This window comes from Ciconia boyciana, chromosome 8 (assembly GCF_034638445.1).
Source record: "Ciconia boyciana chromosome 8, ASM3463844v1, whole genome shotgun sequence".
Lineage (NCBI taxonomy): Eukaryota > Metazoa > Chordata > Aves > Ciconiiformes > Ciconiidae > Ciconia > Ciconia boyciana.
Window position 1 is genome coordinate 3,879,431 of NC_132941.1, and position 20,566 is coordinate 3,899,996.

A 20,566-nucleotide genomic window follows, 5' to 3' on the forward strand; every position below is an offset into this window, starting at 1 on the left:
TTTTTTAATTTTTTTTTGTGGAGGAAGCCACTGCAGAGCAGTGGGAGGGAGGTAAACACCAGATCTGCCCAGGCTAGTGCCAAAATCTCTCCGTGGCAGGAGTAGCCGTGGGGAGGATGGGGCTGCTCCGCCGCCGCTGCCGTGTGCTTCCATCGCCTGCCAAGCCCGGCAGCGTGCCGCCCTCCCTGGAGAGCCCTGCCTTACGGGGCAGGGAAGCGAACCAGCCACTTCATTTCCTGCCCCAAACCCCCTTGGGTCACCAAAAATCCTCCCTCGGGACCGCGGCACCCTGTTTGTGAAGCCCCACGGGGCTGGGTTATTGCTGGGGGTGTGGGCACCCCAGGTGCCGTGGCAGGGGTTCGGATGGAGGATGGAGGATGGAGCGGTTCGCCCCCGTGCAGTTGGCTTCGTTAGGGGCCCCTAGTTGGCACTTGGCACCGCAGCTGCCGCTGCCGGGCGGGATTTTCCCCCGGCTCCGGGGAGGTCCGGGCGGCTGGTGCACCCCTCCCACCCCCCCAGTTCCCGGGGGGCTGCTGCAGCTGTACCCGGTGGGGACAGCTCCATTGAATGTTCCTGCCAGCCGATGGGCATGGGGGAGAAAAGGCTGGGATTAAAAAATAAAAACCAAAAGAAACGTAAAAGATAGGCTGGGGTAAGGTTTCTGGTGGGTTTGGGTGGATTCACGAGGGGCTTTGCGGGCCCGGGGTGAGGGAGACGTGGGTTTTGGGGGGTTTCCTGCCGGTTCCTCCTGCGGGGCCATCCCTGCACCCCCAGAAAGTGCCATGCCGGGCGTTACCGCCTGGTCCAGGGGCTCTGGGCACCCGAGATGTTTTACCCCATGAGAGGCCGTGGAAGATGCCAAAATCCCTGTCGCCGGAGGCTCTCCCATCCTCACTGGGAGTCGCTGCCTGCAAAACTGGGGCTGGCCGAGCTGAGGGGCACGTTTGCAGGGGCTGATCCAGGGGGCTGAGCGCTGGGCAGGATGGGACCCATCCTTCCACCCTAACCAAACCCTACCTCCTGACCCAAAAATCAGGCTTAGTGACGGCATCCCAGTGCCGGGGGAGGGCTGCTCCCTCCTCCCCGTGCCGAGACGGCTGCTCGTCCCGATCAAACATCTCCTCTCACCCCCCTGTCCCCTCTCTGCCCACAGGGCCGCAGGGGCTTGGGGTCCATTTTCGTCTGGGCGTCAGGGAACGGCGGCAGAGAGGGCGATTACTGCTCCTGTGATGGCTACACCAACAGCATCTACACCATCTCCATCAGCAGCACCACCGAGAACGGCTACAAGCCCTGGTACCTGGAGGAGTGTGCCTCCACCCTCGCCACCACCTACAGCAGCGGGGCTTTTTACGAGCGGAAAATAGTAAGTTTTACCCCGACGTCGAGTGGGGCAGCATCCCCTGGATGTTTTCTGCGTGGCTGGGCTGGATGATGGGTTGGTTGTAAGAGCTGGGCTTTGCCCTTAGCCCTGTCGTGGGTTTTGCTCGTGTTTTTTTATGCTGGGGCCAAAATTTCTCTGGTCCTTGGGAAGAGCTCAGGGATGTGGCATTTTCCCTGGTAAATGGGTGAAAGGGCTGGAGGTTTGCAAAAATACCCGTGCAAATATTTACCTGTCCCCCGAAGTGCTTGCTCACTGTCCCTTGCTTCAAAAAAAGGGAATTTTGAGGATTTTTAGCCTGAGAGAGAAAAAAGAGGGAGGATGGAGGTGTTTGGCAGGGATGTGGCAGCCCCAAACGGGGAGCAGAGACTTTTCAGAGCCCAGGAATTGCCTGACAGCACGTGCACGTGTGGATCAGCCTGCTTTTCCCTGCACCCCAGGCTGTATTTGCCCTGTCCCAACAGCTGCTGTGGTCTCATCACAGCAAGGCCTTTCGTGAGCAACGTCCCCGTGCATCATCCGAACCTCAGGCAGTAAAACATCCCCCACCGGCACGGTGCCTTACCCGAGCTGGGAGGGAGTTTTCCACCCAAATTAGTTTTTTGACAAATAATGTGGTTTTTTTACAAGTGGATTTTTTTTCTTTTATTCAAGAATGATTTGTTTGGCCCCTAAAAGATTAATTTCCAGAATCCAAGTGCCTCATGGGGGCCATTTTCATGGCACTAAGGAGCGTTTGCGTGGCTGAGGCCAGCACCAGCCCAGGGCTGCTGGAGCATCGCTGGGCAAAAAAGCAGCTTCAAGGGGCACCTCGGGGAGAAACTGGGTGGCATGTGTGTACCCCCTCCAGGAATTACCAGATTAACTCAAAACCCAGGAGCCTTTTAAAAATGTAACTGATGGAGCATCTCTTTGCCCACCTCCTCTCTCCGAGCTTTTGGTACCCAAGCATCATGCTCTGCCCTGAAACAAAAAAGCTGGAAATGGCTTTTTTTCCCTCTTTTTTTCCCCATGCATATGAAAATTCTTGCCTGACACCAAGAACTGGAGCTTTAAAGGAAAGCATTTAATATGGCACAGCTCAACATGCACCCATGGGTGCGTATCCACACCAGCCCTGCCCTGCTGACACCACTCCATCCATGGCTTTTCCTCCAGCTGACCCACAGCGAAATTGCCTTTTTTCCCCCTTTCAAGTATTTTTTGCACCTTTGAGCAAAGGAAAATGTAAGCAGGGGTGTTTTCTCATGCGCCACATGTACTGCAGCCCATTTTTGGGGGCTCAGAGCACCCTGATGGTGTGGGAGCCATGGCAGGTTTGGGTATCCGCAGGCTCAGCTCTGCGCTGGCAGCATCCTAAGCAAACCTGGGGTGCTCGATGGGGTAGTGCCCACGCCGGGAGCATCTCCAGCAGCATGGGGCTGCAGCTCCTCTCTCCGCAGGTCACCACGGACCTCCGGCACCGCTGCACAGATGGCCACACTGGCACCTCTGTGTCGGCCCCCATGGTCGCGGGCATCATCGCCTTGGCTTTGGAGGCAAAGTAAGTGTAACCTTGCCATCGGCTTGTGGGGGGATGTTTCCAAATTTAGTAGCTGGCAAGCAAAACCAGAAAGAAAAAAGGTGGTTTTTTTTTCCTCTGGAGCAACTCAAAATGGGGCAAAGTTATTGTAAATTGCTCCTTTTTGGCAAGGTTTGATACAGTGTTGTTGTTTTGCATCTAATCTTCCTGCAGGTGTTTTATTGAGCTAATTCTTCACTTGTTGGCATCTGTTGAAAAGTTGGGGTTGGTGAGATAAGTCAGGCTTTTCATTTGGTGCACTGAAACTGCTGACAGCCGTCTCCAACAGGAGTTTTATAAATACTTCCTGGAAAAAAAATGTCAGAAAACATGACGGAAAATGGAAAATGTCCGTAGAAGTGATGGTTTTCCGCTCGTGTTTCATTTCTGGGGGAAAAGGACTACTTTTGCATAATGTCAAAAACCCACGTGGCGTGACCAGCAGCGACATGCTCCCTGGTTCAAAAGAGCTGCTCTTTGCCTCTTGTCCCCATCCCAGTCCCATCCCTCTCCTGCCCCGGTCCCATGGTGGTCCCCCAGCCGAGGAGCAGCCCCGCTGGGGACCAGGCTCACCCCTTGGGCATCCCTGTGTTGCTCCATGGAGCATCTTCTCATGAGCTTCTCACTATTATTATTATTTTTACTGAGTGGAAATAAAAACAAGGCTGCAAATAAGCCGCAGGGCAGTGTTGTGCTCACGTCCAAGGACAGCGGTCACGGCATGTTGGCTCCAGTCCCTCTCCTCCGGTTTAATCCCAGCGCCCAGGTCGGGTGAGCACGTTTCCGGAGGTGCCGTTTTCATTACAAATATATTAAGAGCATTAGATATAATTTTTGTATTGTTTAGCTGAGGCATAAAACGCAACATTAAGTACCAGAGCTTGGTGCTCAGGCACTCCATTATGACGAGAAGGAATAAATTGAATTTCTGTTCTTAAATGTTGCTCGAGAGCAATATAAATCCCAGCTCGAGATGCTGAAGAACTGACTGTAAGAAAAGCGTGGAAAATTCTTCAGCAGTATCCCCAGGCTGGGGTCTTGTGGGGGGCTCAAAAGCACACAGTGCTTAGTGTCCATCTCCCTGAACACACAAATATCATGCAAACCCTGCCTAGGAGGGGTTTTGGAAACACTTTGGGTTTCATTTTTCTGTTAAATGAGCAGGCCAGATTTTTTCCTAGCAATTTTTGCAGTTATACTTATAAAGGGAAGGTTTGCTCAGCAGTGTGTGTCAGGAAGCTGCTGAGCGTGGTACCCTGCCTCAGGATGTGCTTCGTTCCCGACGTCCTGCAAGAAAATAGGGAAAACCTTCCTGATTTGTTCCAGTTATACTCTGGAGCGTGAGAGCTAAATACCCTTGGCCAAGAATAAATCCTGCAATGCCCGTGGGCACATGGCATCCCTCCCTGGGGCAACCCCCTCTGCTGGGGCACCCCAAGTGATGGCCAACCTCCAGGCAGGGTGTTAGCATTTAAATCATCGATTCATGCTCTTTTGGAGCAGGAAAGAGTTTATTGGGGGTTCTTTAACCCAATGGGAGTCCCTGCTGCTGCTGGGAAGACTGGAGGCAGCAGAGCCATCCCACGAGCCAAGTGTTGTTGCAGCCCCCTGCTCACCTGGAGGGATGTCCAGCATCTGCTGGTCAAAACCTCACGGCCGGTGCACCTGCGAGCGGCCGACTGGAAGACCAACGGCGCGGGGCATAAAGGTGAGGGGCCGCGGGGGCAGAGGCGACGTGGCAAAAATGGCCATGAAAGGGAAATTAAAGGTCCCCAGAGCTTCACTCGCAGAAGTGTTCACCCTGGATGGCCACTTTCAGCTGGCTCAGGGGCTCCTACCATCAGGCTGTTGAGTGGAGGGAGGAGAGGGCAGTAACTTGTGGGGCAAGATGCTTGGAAGGCTTGCTTGATGGAGGCTTGGAAGTCTTGCTTGGCAGAGGCTTTGAAGCTTTGCTTGGTGAAAGCCTGGAAGCCTTGCTTGATGGAGGCTTGGAAGCCTCGCTTGGTGGAAGCTTGGAAGCCTTGCTTGGTGGAGGCTGTCCTGAGCTGCAGCATTGGCTGCTCCTGTCGGTGGGCTGCTCCCAGCAATGGATTTTCTATGGTGCCAACATGGAGTTGGGGTGTAACTCGGGCAGGGTGATGAGCTCCGCATGTCAGAGCACCTCGTACCCCAATGGGGTCAACTCCACACCTTCTCTGATGGTCAGAGGATGGTCTGCCAAGAGCTGAGGAGGAGCTACTGGTCCCTGCTTGGAAGGCAGTGGGTTTCTGAGTCTTCTCTCTTTCCAGTTAGCCATCTATATGGCTTCGGTCTGGTGGATGCAGATGCTATTGTGGTGGAAGCCAAGAAGTGGAAGGCAGTTCCTCCCCAGCACGTCTGCGTGGGAAGCCTGGACAGGGTGCCCAAGTGAGTGTCATGGGCTGGGGGTCTCTCCTGGGCCACGCAGCCGCTTGGAAGGAGCTTTAGGGGAGCTGGTTCTTGTGATGCAAAGGTTCAGCCACTGTCCCGGCATTTAGAAAAGGAAATTAGGAATCGGAGTGGCTGGGACAAGCCCTTGTGCAGGCGAGGTGATGTTCATGGATGTTACTGTCAGAGTGACCCGCACCATCTGCCCTGAGGTCTGTTTATTGAGCCAGAAGTGCCCACCCGGGGTCTGTGCCTATGGCTCGGCTCGGATCAGGTCCTGCGGGGGCTCTCCAGGACCAGCTTTGACAGTGGGTGATTTATTTTTGCCCTTTCCATGCTTTTGCTTCCCAGGTGGATGATAAGCAGGGAATTTTTGAGGGCTGACAGTGCTGTTTGACATTTTGGAAATGGCTTAGGGAGACCAAAATCAACTCGCCCACTGGGTCCTACGTGAGTGGCGATGGGTTGGGCTCTCCTTCCTCTTCCACCAAACACCTCATCTTGATGGAAGACACCAAAAAACGGTGCTTTGTTGCAAGGGTTCCCAAATTTCCAGTGCCTGGAGTCTCTTTGAATTTTGGCTTCAGGTTCAAACCAGCTTAGGTTCACATCTCATCCTTGGTAGGTCTGTCCCTGCTAGGTTAAAAGGTGGGATCAGGGTTCTGACCAAATGGACGCTCCAGTTTACCACTGCCTGGCTGTAGAGCAAGTTGAGTTGTTCATCAGAAAAGCAGTCCCTTCGGAAACACTTGCGTATGCAAAGCAGGAATGAATTTGGAGCCAAGTGTGTTCATGAAACTATTTATCTGATACAGACACTAATTACAACCCAAAGAGGAACGCTGTGCTGATAATTATAATAAAGCAGCGCCCTTGCAGCCCATAAGGCATAGATCTTAGAGGCAGTTCAAACCCATCTCGTTACCATCAGGCAATTCAGCAAATTCCTGCGCTAGGACACTGTATTGCAATGGAGGATGAGATAATTTTTGCCGTGAAGCAGTAGGAGACCAGGTTCAAATAGAGCTGGGTGTCCAGGCTGCTGGGACCCAGGGAGCGCTGCCGTCCCCGACGCAATGCTCTGCCCATCCCCGGCAGGTACATCCGGGCGGACCACGTGCTGCGCACCAGCACCCTCAGCAGCGCCTGCGCCGAGCACCGCGACCAGCACGTGCTCTACCTGGAGCACGTCGTGGTGCGGCTCAGCATCTCGCACCCGCGCCGGGGCGACCTCCAGATCAGCCTCGTCTCTCCGGCGGGGACCAGGTCACAGCTCCTTGCCAGGAGGTAAGAGCGGCCAGAGCACGCGTCCGGGCTGGGCAGCATCCTCGTTTAGGGGGTTGCTGCAAGTTTGCTCAGGTTTTTTGGGAAGGCAGGAGGCACACTCGGGTCTTGGCTGCAGGAGGGCTCCATGCAAGGGTGGGTGCAAGGATCCATGCAAGGATCCCTAAAGTCCTTAATTACCTATCCACCTTTTCCGATTAAATAAGACATTCAAAGTCACGCTTCTTGATGCACGGCATTACGATTGCAGGGTGTTCGACCACTCCAACGAGGGGTTCAAGGGCTGGGAGTTCATGACCGTCCACTGCTGGGGGGAGCGGGCAGCAGGGGAGTGGACCCTGGAGATCCATGACACGCCATCCCAAGTGCGCAACCTCGCGGTGCAAGGTAAGGGTCCCTCAGCACCCATGTCCCCCAGCACCAGCCTGTCCCCCTTGCCCCCAAAGCTCTTTGCAGGCTCCTTCACTTGGCCCTAACTTTTGTTGCGAGTTTTATGGTCTTCAGCAAAACTGTGTTGCCCAAATTTTTCAAAAATGGGAATAAAACTTCAGCCCTGGGCTCAGGAGGCTGCTGGTCTGGCTGAGCCGGGAGCAGGTTTTCTCCCAGCAGCAAACTCGCTGCAACCGAGAACCAGGTTTCCAAAATTAAACCGTAATGAGTTGAAACGAGGAAACCTGAGAGCTGTAATTGTTGTTTGTTTTGCTTCGCTGCTGGGACATCTGGCTCGTGGGCTGGTTGTGCAACGGCGCAAGGGGACGATGCCCCTCGGGCTGCGGACGGAGGGACATCCTCCCCGGGCTGCCACCGCGCTGGCAGGGGGTGGCTGGGCTCAGCCTGGCCCCCTGCATGTCCCCAACCCCACTGCGTTCCCCCCCTCCCCGTCTTGGCCGCCTGCTCCCTGACCCCTTCCCGGCAAAGGAGCCGGGCTGGCGGGATCCGGCCCCACCGGGAAGGGGCAGCTGCCTTGCCGGGTGGTGGCAGCGGGGCATGAAGCATCCTGCCTGGGACTGGCGCGCGTTGCGGGGGTGTTAAAATCCACACGCTCATTGATAGGAATCCAGGAGTATATTAAAAACCTCTCCCACGCAACTTTCTGGCAGGAGGCGCACGTGGGGGTTCATTGCGCAGAAAGTGTTTCTGTTTGCTGCCTTCACCTGAAATCTTTTGAAGTCGGAGAGCAGCAGCGAAGCGCCCACGGAGCTGCTTTTCCCCCTGTATTTACAGTTTGCGGCGGGTGTTTCCGAGCCCCTCGCGGGTGTCAGGGCTCGGCTTTACCTGGCTTTGCAAAATGAAATGAAAACAAGTGCGTTGTCACCCCCTCAAAGGGTCTGCATCAGGTTTGAAGCAGAGAGGGCAAAGCGGGAGGAAAAAGAGGGACAATGCTCCCAGCCCGTGGCAGAAACAGGTATTAAACATTAATTTAAGACCATTAAATTAAACTAATTAAACTGGTTAATTTAATACCAATTAAATACTATGAGTGTCCTGTTGCTGGCACTGCTGCATCCCCAGCATCAGTCCCATGCAGCCTGGGCTTTCCTTGCGCAGGACATTTTTAATTTAAAGCAAATTTAATTCTTTCGGCGGAGGCGCACGGCTGAGCTCTTTACCGGCTGATGCCTCCCAAGCTCGCCCCTTCACAGGCTCCATGCCACCGCTGCTTGCTTGCAGCAGGTGGGTCCTCTCAGTCCTTTTGGAGAGCCAAGGGATTTGGGTGTTGGAAATTTTAAGCCCTTCCTTGAAAAGCAGGGATTAGTAGTTAAAGCCGAGCGTGCCACGGGTGTGAGGTGGCTCATATTGATGGGGAATTGAAAGAAAAACAGTGCTGGAAAGAAGCAGCAGTGTTTTTTGGACCCCTTCCCCAAAGCGGCGTGGGTTGGGGAGGACCCCGGCGTGGGTGTAAGGCCGTGGGGGTCCCCAGCCCCTGGGTGCAGCACGGGCTCCGGTGGCCCCCATGGTGTTTTGGGGACCACCAAGCTCAGACCTCTGACGTGTTTTGTCAACAGCAGCAAGAAATAATCCGGCGTGTGCCGGGTGGCTTTTATCAGACAGAAATAATCATCCATTATGGAGCTTTTACAGTTAATGGTTCTCTGTGCACATTGGGCATGAAGGTTACGGTGATGCTGTGGTTCGTCAAACGAGTTATAGAATGAAGAAATCCCTCGCAGGTGCCTTAAACGGCTGCATTTGTGTGGGCTGGGAGCTCAGGGACTCATGAACATTTCTGGGTGTTCGTTGTTTGCTTCTGCATTGCCATGCCAGTGGTGAAGCCCTGATGGTCCGGTCCATCCTCCTCCTGCTTTCCCCAAAGCCAGGCTCCCCAGGGAGGAGTGGGACAGGGAGCGGGATGGGTGACGTTGTGCCTGCCCCACAGGGAAGCTGAAGGAGTGGAGCCTCCTCTTCTACGGGACGGCCGAGCACCCCTACACCACGCTGGGCAGCCCCCACTCCCGCGGGAGGACGCTGGAGGTGCCAGCATCGGAGATGGAGCCATCAAGAGCCGCCTTCTTGCAGGGCCAGGTGGAGGTGGCGGAGGAGGAGGAGGAGTACACGGGTAAGCACCAGCCGAGCTGCCGTGTTGTTCCCCCCAAAGTACCCGGGAAAATGCAAACCGGGATAAACTGGGGGAGCCACAAGGCCTGATCCTGCCCAGGGCCACGGCAGGCTGGGAGGAGTGGTGCCTGCGGCCAGCGCGGGGCAGCAGGATGGCGAAATTAGAAGGCAGTAAAACGCCCCGTCCCAGTGCTCCCGCCACAAATTGGTGGTGCAGCCGTCTGAGGAGTAAAAAAAGCTCCTCTGTCCACCTTCCCCCACCCCTGGCATAGGCACGGGCAGGCATCCCTGCTGGTCCCCGAGGAGTGGGTCTGGCCCCTCTTTCAAAGCTGCTCCTGCACCAGGGTGTTCAGCCAGAGGGTGGACGGGTGGGATGCATGCTGGGGAGGATGAGCTGGAGGAGAGGCAATCACCCGGAGCCATGCGGCACCATAGGATAGGTAGGATAAGATATATAAGAGCTATAAGATAATTGATATAGGATAAGATAGGCGGAGGGTCCTCGCCCCTTCCCCACGTCTGTCGGTCCAGGGAGGGTGTGCTCAGAGCATCCTGGCAGTGGGGTCTGGGGGATGCTCAGCCTTTCTCCCCACTGAGCTGGTCTCTCCCCCCCCAGGTCCGTGCCACCCCGAGTGCGGCGACCAGGGCTGCGACGGCCCCAACGCCGACCAGTGCTTGAACTGCATCCACTACAGCCTGGGCAGCGTGAAAACTGGCAGGTGAGGGGTAGTAGGGTGTCCCCGCGGGGTCCCTGGGTGGTGGCAGTGCCTTTCCCCAGGGGTCGCACTGCAGCGTGGGTGATAGATGTTTGCACAGAGAAAGAAGCGTATGAGAGATAAAATGGAGGGAGGAGGAAGCGTGGGGATCCCTGCCCTGGACTAGGGTATGATGGGGTGGGGGACACAGAGCTGGAGAGCCCTGGAGGACCTTGGCCATGTAATCACGCTGGGGAAGAACCATTGGCTTCACTGGCTAGGGTCACCGACACCCAAGGGACAGCTAGCTGAGGTGCCAAATCACTTCTGGAATTGGGGTTTCCACTCCTCAATCTCTTGGGCTGGCACAGGGCAAGTTTACCCATAGTTGGGGTTGCTGGCCAAGAGAGTCCCTGGCTCTTTATTACAGAGCCACAACATTCAAGACACCCTAAATCTTAAGAATAAGATGTAAACAAGCCCAAATCACCGCCAAGGCTGGGGGATGCCCCGAATGCTGCGGGCAAGGGGACAGAGGGAGGTGCCAGGCTGCCAGGAGGTGGCCGGCTGTTGGCACCAAAGCCCAGGCACGCTCGGTTCCTTCCCCAGGATGTGCGTAAGCTCGTGCCCTGCGGGGTTTTTCGGCGACAAAGGTGCCCGGAGGTGCCGCCGGTGCTACAAGGGCTGCGAGCGCTGTGTGGGGAGGGGACCGACCCAGTGCACGGCGTGCAAGCGGAGCCTCTACCATCACCAGGAGATGAGCAGCTGCGTGGTGCTATGTCCACCTGGGTTTTACGCCGAGGAACGTAAGGATGTTTATCACCCGCAAGCTGTAGCATGAGAATATGCAGGGGTTGCTTCTATTTTAAGTGCTATGGGTGGAGAAAACATCTTGATTTTTGAGTATTGGCTTTGAATTTCCCCCGTCAACCCACTTTGCACAGTGAAGGGAGGAGGAAAACCTCTGGGTGTTCAGAGGGTGGTGCAAAGCAGAGGTGCTCAACTCAGCTCTTAATTAGAAGACTGTAATTAATGATCCTAGCTGCTTGCAAAGCATATTTCTTCTTAGCAAGCAATGACAGATAAGGTCATCTGCAATAGCAGGGACCTGTCGGGGGGGGACACGTGCCTCTCCACCCTGGGGACCTGGCACTGGGGTGCAGCAGGGCTTTGCGGCTCCGACTGCTTCTTGCAAATCACTGTCCAGATTTTATTCTCCCTGCCCGGCTTTGTTTTTTGAAAGGTCAGAAACGCTGTCTGAAATGTCATCAAAGCTGTAAAAAATGTGTTGGCGAAGCAGACAAATGTACTGCATGCAAAGATGGATTCAGGTAAGATACCAGCACAGGAGGAGTTTATACCTGCAGCATTGGTACCTGTGGTTTAAATTTGGGAAAACCGATGGGAAATTAGAGAGTGAACTAGTTAAAGATGAAAGATCCTGCTTCCATGGTACTACAGCTGTGGAGTGGAGCTGGGAATTTAAAGGCTGTGCTTCATATCCTTTTCTTAGCTGAAAAGCACAATTTAATTTTAATTTCCTTTTCTCTAGCGCTTGCCAGGGTGGCGGGTAAGTGCTGTGCTGCGGGCTCAGAAGCGCTCATCCAAATTTGGTGACCTGTGACCACAGCAGCTCCCAGCATTGCAGCATCTCAAATGGCGGGAAAAAAGCAATGAAAACGTTTACACCGCACGTTGCAAAGTGCATGTCTCCTCCTGAGTCTCAGGCGGCTCCATCAGAGCCATCCCAGCTGAATGGGGCGCTTGGTTTTGCTCACCTGGCAGAGCCGGTACTGGGCTGAGCTGCTCCAGGCAAGCTGAAGATGCTCCCTGCAAGTGCAGAAACCGTTTCTTCAGCTTCATCCATGCAGGAAAATTTTATCTGATGTACCTGTTGAGTGGGGCTAGTATAGGATAGTGGTTTTCCAGCAATGCGGGTGCAGGCGGGGCAGCCCCGACCCCACGAGGAGCACCGGGTACCCTTGCTGCTGGTCCCACGGCTCCTGCAGGATGCAGAGCCCAGGGGTGCTGGCGAGCAGCATTGGCACTGGGGAGAAGCTGTTTTCCATCCCCAAGCTCACATGGAAGCATGATCCCGTAGCGCTTTGCTTCGCTCAGGGGCTGTAAGCAGGCCAGAGTCACAGTGTAGCAGCGGGGCTCTCTCAGACAAGCAAATTGCCGCTGCCAAAAGATTATCTACTCCCTCAGAAAAGCAAAAGTGGAGGCACTTGTCACACATAATCCGCATGGCGCTTGCTTTTTATTGTCCAATATCCTTTTAAGCTGGGACTTCAAATCATCCCGGCCACGATGAAGCAGCACCGGCCCAGCCGCGGCACTGAACAAATTTCCTTTAATTCCGGGGAGCTTCATGGTGCAAAAGGTCTTTGGAAGAGCCTGGCTGGCTGCCCACAGGAAAAAATGATTTTATTTCCTCCTGGATACTTAATTAAGGAACCTGCAGCTGTTCCTTTGGTCCAGGCAGGACTTTAATTTCTCCTGAAGCGCTGGCTGGCTTTCCAACACCTCCTGCGCTGCGGGCTGAGCCTGCTGTATGGCACTGGGGGATGTGGAGATGGGGATGGGCTGTGTCGAGTCCCCAGAGCCTGTAGTTTTGGGCGCAAACGTCCTCTCTGCTTTCCCGGCAGCCTGGCAGGAGAGAGCTGCGTGCCAGAGTGCCAGCCCGCCATGTACCTCAGCCGGGAGCCCCGACGGTGCGAGACCTGCCCTGCCAGCACAGGTATGTCCTTTGCCACATCCCCATGCAAAACCCCAAAACCCTCGTGCGTCAAGAGCTGATGCTCACGGTACCCACCCCGAGCCAAGGCAGAGTGTGCCGGCGGGGAAGCAATCCCAGCTCTCCAGCGCATCCCGCGAGGTGCTGGGAGTATATTCATATTAGAAAGGTTTTTAGGGAGTTTTTACATTTTTATTAGAGCCATTCTTTATTTCCCAATTCCTCTGAAGCCAGGTGCTTTAGTTTAATAAGGTTGCGGGGGAGGCCGTAAAATCCTCTTGGAGTGATGGAAGATGGCTTTGCAGCGTATAAAAATGTCAGGCAGCCGAGGTGCATTATCCCGGCCGCCCCGCGGGACCGGGCTGGCCGCTGCTGGCTTCCTCCCGCTGCCCAAAGTTGCTCAGCGTTCCCTTTAAATCCTGCCTTTTTCGCTTCTTGAAAGTCCAATTATTTTCCATTGTTAATGTTTGCGTCTGCCCTCGAAATCATCATAGATCTGATGATAATATGATCTCTAGACAATTCATGTTCAGTGGCGTGAATCTCATCTATCATACATGGGCAATTTCCTAAGACTAAATCCAAAATATTTATTGATCTTGTTGGCAAGCGTGGAAGGGAACAGGCTCTTAATCCCTTAAGAAAATTACTTCCCTTCTAATTCTTATTCCAGTCAGCATAAATGTACTTCACCACAATTATTTTTCAAGCCTTTTCTCGTCTCCTTTTCCTGCATAACCATTTCTCAAGCCCGGCGCATGGAAGGCCTCTAATAATACCACCTCCATCACCACGGTTTGCTGTCCAGCCGCAGCACGCTGGCGTCAGCGTGGGGCCCTCTGCTTTCTCAGCTCCTCTGCCGAGCCCTTCCCTCCTCCAGCTCCTCCGCAGCCCAGTTTAGCATCTTTTTCCCCATGTTACTCTGCATAGGGTGGGAAAGCCAAACCGGTGCGTGCTTGGGAGTGGTGGCTGATGCCCCGGAGGGGATTTTGATGTGCTGTCCCCCAGTGAGCCCCTGTGGCTCACTCTTGGCTCTGCAGAGGGGCAGGACGCTGGGTCCTGGCTGTTTTTTTCGGAATGGGAGCTGGTTTTTTTGGGATGGGAGCTGAGTTTTTTGGGGTGGGAGCCAAGCAGCCGTGCAGGACCCTGGTGGAACAAGCAGCAGCTTGTTCACTCCTGGGCACGAGCCGGGCAGAGACGAGCTGGTGGCCCTCATCTCATGTGGGGCTGCGGCCACACTGGTGTGATGTGGCTCCCATCTCCAAAACCACCCATGTCATCTGCCCTGTCCCCGCAGGGCCGGGCGAGGAGGACTGCGCACCCTGTGCCCCCGAGGCCCCCGCACCCCACTGGCACTGCGTCCCCGCCTGCCGCGAGGGCTTCTACCCCGCCGACAGCCACGGGCTGCCCAACAAAGTCTGCAAGAGGTACGTTACCTCTCCGATCGCGACCGGAGCAAAGCCGGGACTGATGGGGAGCGCTGGCAGCTATGATAAAAAAAAAATAATGCTGAAAACAGCTCACAGCTGGAGCTGTTTACTAGAGAAATTAAAATAGGGATGAGGGAGCCAGGGCAGCTGTGGGGGTTGGACCCCACACGCCCCTGCCCCATAGATTTAAGAGCAGCAAAGCTGCACGCTCCCCTGCCGGAGCCAGCCAGCCAAGATGTCTTAGGGCTATGGTGGAAGGGGCTCAGCCCTGGCCCCAGGCTCTTTGGAGGAGGTGTGGGAGGAACGGTGGTGTTTAGGCAAATATTCCAGCTTTCAATCAAACCCGCTCTGTTCACCCCGCGGACATGTTGGAGGAACGTTTGCCCGCTCCTTGGCCTAGCACAGGGGCTGCGTGTGGGAGACTGGGAGATGCCGGGAGGCAGCAATTTGCTCCCACTCGCCGGCACTCGGTGCTTTAAGTGGGGAGTGGGAGTGGATTCAGCCTCATTAAAGTGAACATGAAAGGGAAGGATTAAAGGTGACTTGGGAACAGGCAGCACAGTGCCTGCCTGCCCAGGGTTTCACTCACCCACGCTGGCTATCCAGCAGGGAGAAACGGGACCAGCATCCCCTCCCAGGGATTTTGGGAAGCTACCGTCCCCAGGTGGGAGGCACAGCTGCTGGGCTATTTTCCCTGAGCAAACAGCTGGGAGAGGCACAGATTTCCCTTGCAGCCCTTTTTCTAACTGGGATTACTGGGAGGAGAGGCGCATGTCCCGCTGAGCCTTCCCAGCAGGCGAGAGGAGCGCTTTTGGGATGTCATTAGCTGTCACTGGGCATCAAGCTGGCACCACCGAGCCCATTTTTCCCAGGGCTTCGATAACTTCTCAAGCTTCAGATTCGCTGTTTTCCACATCTTCTGGTTCAACCTGGACGTTGCTGTGCTGGCAGACATGTTTTCTGGCCGACGGCCCATTTCGGATGGGCGCCGGTTCAGACCACGGCGGGGTCTCTGTCCCCAGGTGCGATGACCACTGCTCAGCCTGCGAGGGCTCCGGTGGAAACTGCCTCAAGTGTAAAGAAGGTTTCAGCCTCCTCGGCGGCTCCTGTGTAACAAACGAAACCTGCACCAATGGTAAGTAGTTGTGGCAGAACCGCTGGCACCGTAGTGCTTCCCCGGTAGCAAAAATGAGGAGTTTGGGGGATTCCCTTCACAATGTAAAGCCGAAAGCACTGCAGCTCTTGAGCTTGCTGGGGCACAGCTGCAGGGAGCCGGGCTCTGGCTGCAGTGGGCAGGCAGCTTACCTGGCAGAGCTGCTGGATATCTGCCTATTGCTCAAACACATCCAAGCATTTGTATTTCATTGTAGTTTAGTCTTGGGGCTAATTCTCCCACTTACTGCAAAGCTGCTTTATTCCTTCATTAAAACCATGTGAAAGATGCCCTTAAAAAGCAACTCCTTTTCAATTCTTGCTCTTCCAACACTGGAACGAATTGCACCACCTGTTATGTGCAATGTTTGTTTATTTAAAATGTTAATCTGCTCTCATTTTCTCTTGTTCCTCCCCTTGGCCTCCCAGCTGACAAGACTTTCTGTGAGATGGTGAAATCAAACAAGCTCTGTGAAAAGAAGCTGTTTGTGCAGTTCTGCTGTCAGACGTGTCTTATGGCCGGGTAAAGTTCAGCGGCTGCATCCATCCAGGACTTCCACCAACTGCCAGCCGAGTTTTGCCAAATGTTTAGGACAAAAGTTTATTTTTTCAGCTTTGGGAGAGTTTACATGGTGCTGTCAAGCATTCGCTCGTAAGTTTGATAGCTTTAATATCACTGTCAGCACGTTTCTATAGCAATATGTTAAGCAGAGATTGGATCGTACCCTGAATGATCAAGTCCTGAAAGGCAGCAGACAAGCGGTGATATTAATACTCTCAAACACTCCTCGTGAGCAGGGACCGATGCATGATCCATGTACCCAGGCTTGGCTCTTCGCAGAAATCCTACTGATCTGCCCGCTCTGAGCAACTGGCAGGAGCCCTTGCTGCAAAGGATGCAGGACTTCACACATCTGCGAAGAAAGAGCCGTTTCTGGCTCAATTTTTGGTACCCTTTTCTGCTAGGTGATGGCTGATATAAACCTGCATTGCGAACGGCCGGCGCCGTGCTCTGTACATACGTAAAACGATGAATTAGGTGGTTCCTGGAGCGGTGCCCTAAAGCCTGCTCTGGCACTCCTGTTCGGATTCGGTTGGTAGCTGTTCTCTCTGGCCGTGGCAATAACTGGAGATTTGAGGACCAAAGCGAGAGCTGATCCACGTGGCTCTGCAGGCGTGACAGCCCAGTGAGTCCGGCAGGGCTTTGCCCTGCAGGTAACTACAGGCAGGCAAAACCCATGTGCCTACAGGGAGTCTTACGGACTCGGGGTGTTCGTCCGCACGGATCAGCCTGTGGGGTCACAGCCTTACCACGAAATGTATTTCCCTCCTGGAACTGCTAGTAAGTTGCTGATTAATTCAGTTTGGGAACGAGCTAGATCCTTCCTCTAAACGAGATGGAGTCCCAGTTAATCTCTCCTGGCATTTTGTGTTCCGATCCTTCCCCTGTTTCACTAGGTATACCCCTCTCTCACACAAAATCCTCCTGTTCACAGCAGTGATTTTTCTTGGGCATCTGTTTCCAAAAGAGACATTCCGGGGATCCGGCCAGGAAACTCTTAATTCTACAAAACCCTTCCCCGAAACAAACCCTTTCTTGCTCTCTCTTACTATTAAGTCACGTGGTGTTTATATAATTGTGTTTAAAATATCCTTGGCTATGTTGTTTTACAGATTTTTAAAAAATAACTTATACAATCCTTGTTTTTTCTCTGTAGACTATTTTTTATATGGGAGTGGGGAATCTTTTTGTGTCTTACATCCTTCTCCTTTTCTCCTCTCTGACCTTGCAGAGCCGCTCTTTGAACCAGACGTATGTAAACACTCTTTCCTATGCTGCATGTTCTGATTTTCATTGTTATTAGTTTTAATGAGTTAAATCTTTTGCCAATGAAATTCACGGTACAAATTGTCACTAGTTCCTCACGGAGCTGGGATAATCCCTGCTTGGTTTCGGTTGCAACGAAACCTGCCTGGGCTTGCCCGCTAGAGCTTACCTCAGCCAGGTGAAGAGGGGAGAGCCACACCATCACCGGTCCTCACCTGCCTGGACCAAATCCAAGGAAAGATGGAGCTCTGGTGAACTGACCTTTAAGTTAATAAACTATTGATCTCCCCTGACAAATGAATCTGTGCTTTTTACAAATTCATGCAGCCGCCATCCCGACCAGAGGCAGGGCAGGGCAACGATGCACTGCACGTCTTTATTTTGCTGGACAAAGCAGCTGTCCTGGCCGGGGCTCCTGATCAGCCCAGAGCACCTGCAGGAGAAACAGCTCAGGAACAGATGAGCTGCATCTGCAAAGACCTCACGTGTGTTCCCATAAAGGTCTTTTACCTTCAGAGGAAACTCATATCCCAAACACACGCCCTGTGCCAGGCTGGGCTGGCATCTCTGGTGCACCCAGGGCCGTCTGGCTGGGGTTTGGGGCTGCGCTCAGGCACGGTTGGGCTTATTCTCCGGTTGTGGGGGGAGCGCAGCATGCAGCGATGCATCTGCAGCCAGTTGAGCTGGCAGGGGGGCTCGCTCCCCTTTCCCACCCATATATGAAGCATCCTGCGGCCCCCAGTGTCCCACTGCAGTTCACAGCAGCTGGGAACCACAGGGCCACCTTCCCCCTTTGGCTGGCTGGGGAAGGAGAGGAGCCTCTGGTGTGTCGGGGAGCGGAGGGAGCTGTGGAGCCTTTTGTTTGTTGTGTTGGTTTTGCAATGTTTAACCATGGGCCAGGTGCCCAGGGTAGTGCCTGGATATCTGGAACTGAGCTTTTCAAGTGTGAAAAAAAGAAAAGAACGGAGCCCTCCCGTGAGGGAAGATGCTTTCTCAGAGCTGTGCTGCTGTGGGCTCCTGCTTCTTACAGGTCTTCGTATTTATTAGATGATAAATGTGAATTAACCAGATTATTTATCACATACAATGATTCCTTCTGTTGCTCCAGGATTCTTCTTTCAGTCTTGGGCCAAACCAGAAGTCAGAAGTGGAATGAAATGCTCCTGGCTACTGCTCCTTCCATTGTAAAATAAAAAACTTTCATTTCTGTTGCTGTATCACACAGGCAAAAACCAGGAGCTGTGAATCAGGAGTACTGCGTCAGCTCTGCCTTTCAGTTCTCTGGCTCACAGCAGCCTGCCTCTAAATACTGCTCACTGGTATATTTAGATGTACTGAAATGCTAAAAAAAAAAAAAAAGATGTTTACCCTTACATCCTTGGCATAACCTAAAATACAAACTGGGTGAAGCAATGCAATTTAAGATGACCAATCCCCAGCAGTCCCAGCTTTATCCTGCTTTCTGCTGCCCTCCAGCCTGCCAGGGAAAGAGAAACAAATTCTGCACATCGAGTTCAGGCAACAACATCATCTTCCAGCGTTTCCCAGGGCACTAACTCCCTCAGAAATCATTCTTGGAAAGTAATAAAATTCAGATTATTTATCCAAGCTATTGCAATGCTTGCTTGGAGCTATTAAAGTCTCTCTGACACTGGTACGCTCAGAGGATCAAAGTGGCTGTGTCTTCAAGATAAATGCATGTTTAGGCAATTTATTAAAGTCCGTTTCTCTATTGTTTCTTGGCACCAAAGACAAATCTATAATAGCTGTTTTTTGGAAAATCTTCTTAGTGCAGCCTGAGTCCTCGTTTGCTGTTTGGCTGTGAGGTTGCATCCACAGCCATCTGCCATTTTGTAGTTGGCAGGTGGGGAGCACATATCTTAAAAATCATTGCTTTGACTTTCCATTACAAAGAAAGGGCTTTTAAGAGCTTGCATACAGCATCTGAGACCAAGAATCTGTCTGCTCTCAATTACAATTCTATTACACTGTAGAGCTGAGGCATACAGCTGTATTGTGCTAAGGGAGAATGGTCCGCCTTTAATTTGGCCTTGTCAGAGGCTGGGCCTGCTTTCCAGGAGGCTGAAGAGGGTCTCCTTTTAATGACTGCCTAAAATGACTAAAGACTCTGTTATCTTTACCACTGCATGATTCCTGAGTCACATACAACAGTGCTGCTAATTCTTTGTCTCTGCCTATGACAGCGCTCTCTCTTTTTCTTGCTCTTTCCTGCTTTTAAACAAATGCAGATGATATAAAAACTCGACTACGTGCTTTCGTATACAGCTTTGGTGAGGGTGTTTTTTAAGTAGGGAGCACAGGAGCTGTGTGACCCCATCTGACACCTCTGCAGGGATCGCCAGCCAGCCAGAGCCAGTTCTGTTGCTGTAGTCCTGGGGAACGAGCCAGGCGTCACTCTCAGGGTGATGCTGCTAGATGCTCCCAAAACAAAAGTATGAGCCATCGCTGTGCGGTGCCAAACATGGCTGCAGCATTTAACATATTATCACATCCTCTGGGTTCACAGAAATGTCACAGCTCACGAAAAAATCCTTCCTTCGATAGCAGTGGATCCAGAAATCATTCTGCCTCATCTTGCTCGGGGGGCCTTGAGGGCTGGGGAAGTATTACTCCAGGGCTGCAGAAGCGGTGGCTTGGTGACATTCAGCAGGATTTGGGACCTGGGGGTGGTCAACCGCTTCCCTTCACATGCCACCTTCAGTCCGCGTCATCCACACTGTGGTTCACCCACCTGCAAAGCCCTACTGCCGGCAGCCAAGCCCGTAGTGACCTGCTTTATGTTGAAGAGGAGTTGTCTGGCCAGACACGGCAGGCTGAGCCATCTCAGCTCCCCCACGGCTACCCCCAGCTCTTCCCTGCTGTTCTCCAAATCCCTAAAGCAGGTAACAGGGGATGTAGTGACACTTGAAAGCACATTTTATCTCGCAGGCAAAGGGTGAATGTCATGTCGCTGTCTGTGGCATGTTCCCAGCCCATCACGGCTTCTCTGAGACCAGGAATGCATGTAGAAATGCCAGAGCAACTGTCTCAAATGCTGCAAGGGGAAGGTATTTATGGGAAACTCTGTGTCCAGGAGCAAAGGCTGAGTTGCTGCTTGGATGGAGCAGAGAAAGCACCAAGAGCTGTAATTGTTGCAGGAAGCTGACCTGGCTGTAGCAGGAAGGGAGCAGCATGTGTTTGAACAAGCACAGTCCCACCGGCTAAGCACACAGGAGCCAACTCTGTCCAAAGGAAAGCAGCCTGCTTGCTGCCAGTCGCCTGCGTGAAGCAGGTTCCCAGCCTGCTCTGCCTCCATTTCTGCAGACTTCATCTGTGCTCGCAAACACCAGAAGCTGAGAGGGAACCTCTGGTGACATCTTCGCGCTGCTTTAGGGTACTATTGATAGCAAAGCCAAGCCCCTACTCAGTTCGTTGATCGATGTGCACAGGCACTGGCCTGGGTGCCGGCTCTGCGTGCTGCCCTTGCCCGGCTGTGAGCTGCAGGGAGGCCTGGGGTGGCCAAGGGCAGCACATCT

General features: G+C 53.4%; 1 protein-coding gene across 1 annotated transcript in view; it reads left to right on the top strand.

Moving 5' to 3' along the window:
• The window catches only part of PCSK6 (proprotein convertase subtilisin/kexin type 6), a 37,325-nt gene extending 20,011 nt beyond the window's left edge, over nucleotides 1-17,314 (top strand). The window contains exons 8-21 of the mRNA XM_072871135.1: nucleotides 1,154-1,366; nucleotides 2,824-2,924; nucleotides 4,547-4,650; nucleotides 5,231-5,348; nucleotides 6,447-6,635; nucleotides 6,883-7,019; nucleotides 9,010-9,189; nucleotides 9,805-9,907; nucleotides 10,493-10,689; nucleotides 11,127-11,214; nucleotides 12,532-12,623; nucleotides 13,918-14,047; nucleotides 15,073-15,185; nucleotides 15,632-17,314. Of these exons, the coding sequence (XP_072727236.1) occupies nucleotides 1,154-1,366; nucleotides 2,824-2,924; nucleotides 4,547-4,650; nucleotides 5,231-5,348; nucleotides 6,447-6,635; nucleotides 6,883-7,019; nucleotides 9,010-9,189; nucleotides 9,805-9,907; nucleotides 10,493-10,689; nucleotides 11,127-11,214; nucleotides 12,532-12,623; nucleotides 13,918-14,047; nucleotides 15,073-15,185; nucleotides 15,632-15,729 (1,863 nt within the window). The 3' untranslated portion in view covers nucleotides 15,730-17,314. The remainder of the gene's footprint in view (nucleotides 1-1,153; nucleotides 1,367-2,823; nucleotides 2,925-4,546; nucleotides 4,651-5,230; nucleotides 5,349-6,446; nucleotides 6,636-6,882; nucleotides 7,020-9,009; nucleotides 9,190-9,804; nucleotides 9,908-10,492; nucleotides 10,690-11,126; nucleotides 11,215-12,531; nucleotides 12,624-13,917; nucleotides 14,048-15,072; nucleotides 15,186-15,631) is intronic.
• The last annotated feature ends 3,252 nt before the right edge of the window (nucleotides 17,315-20,566 follow it).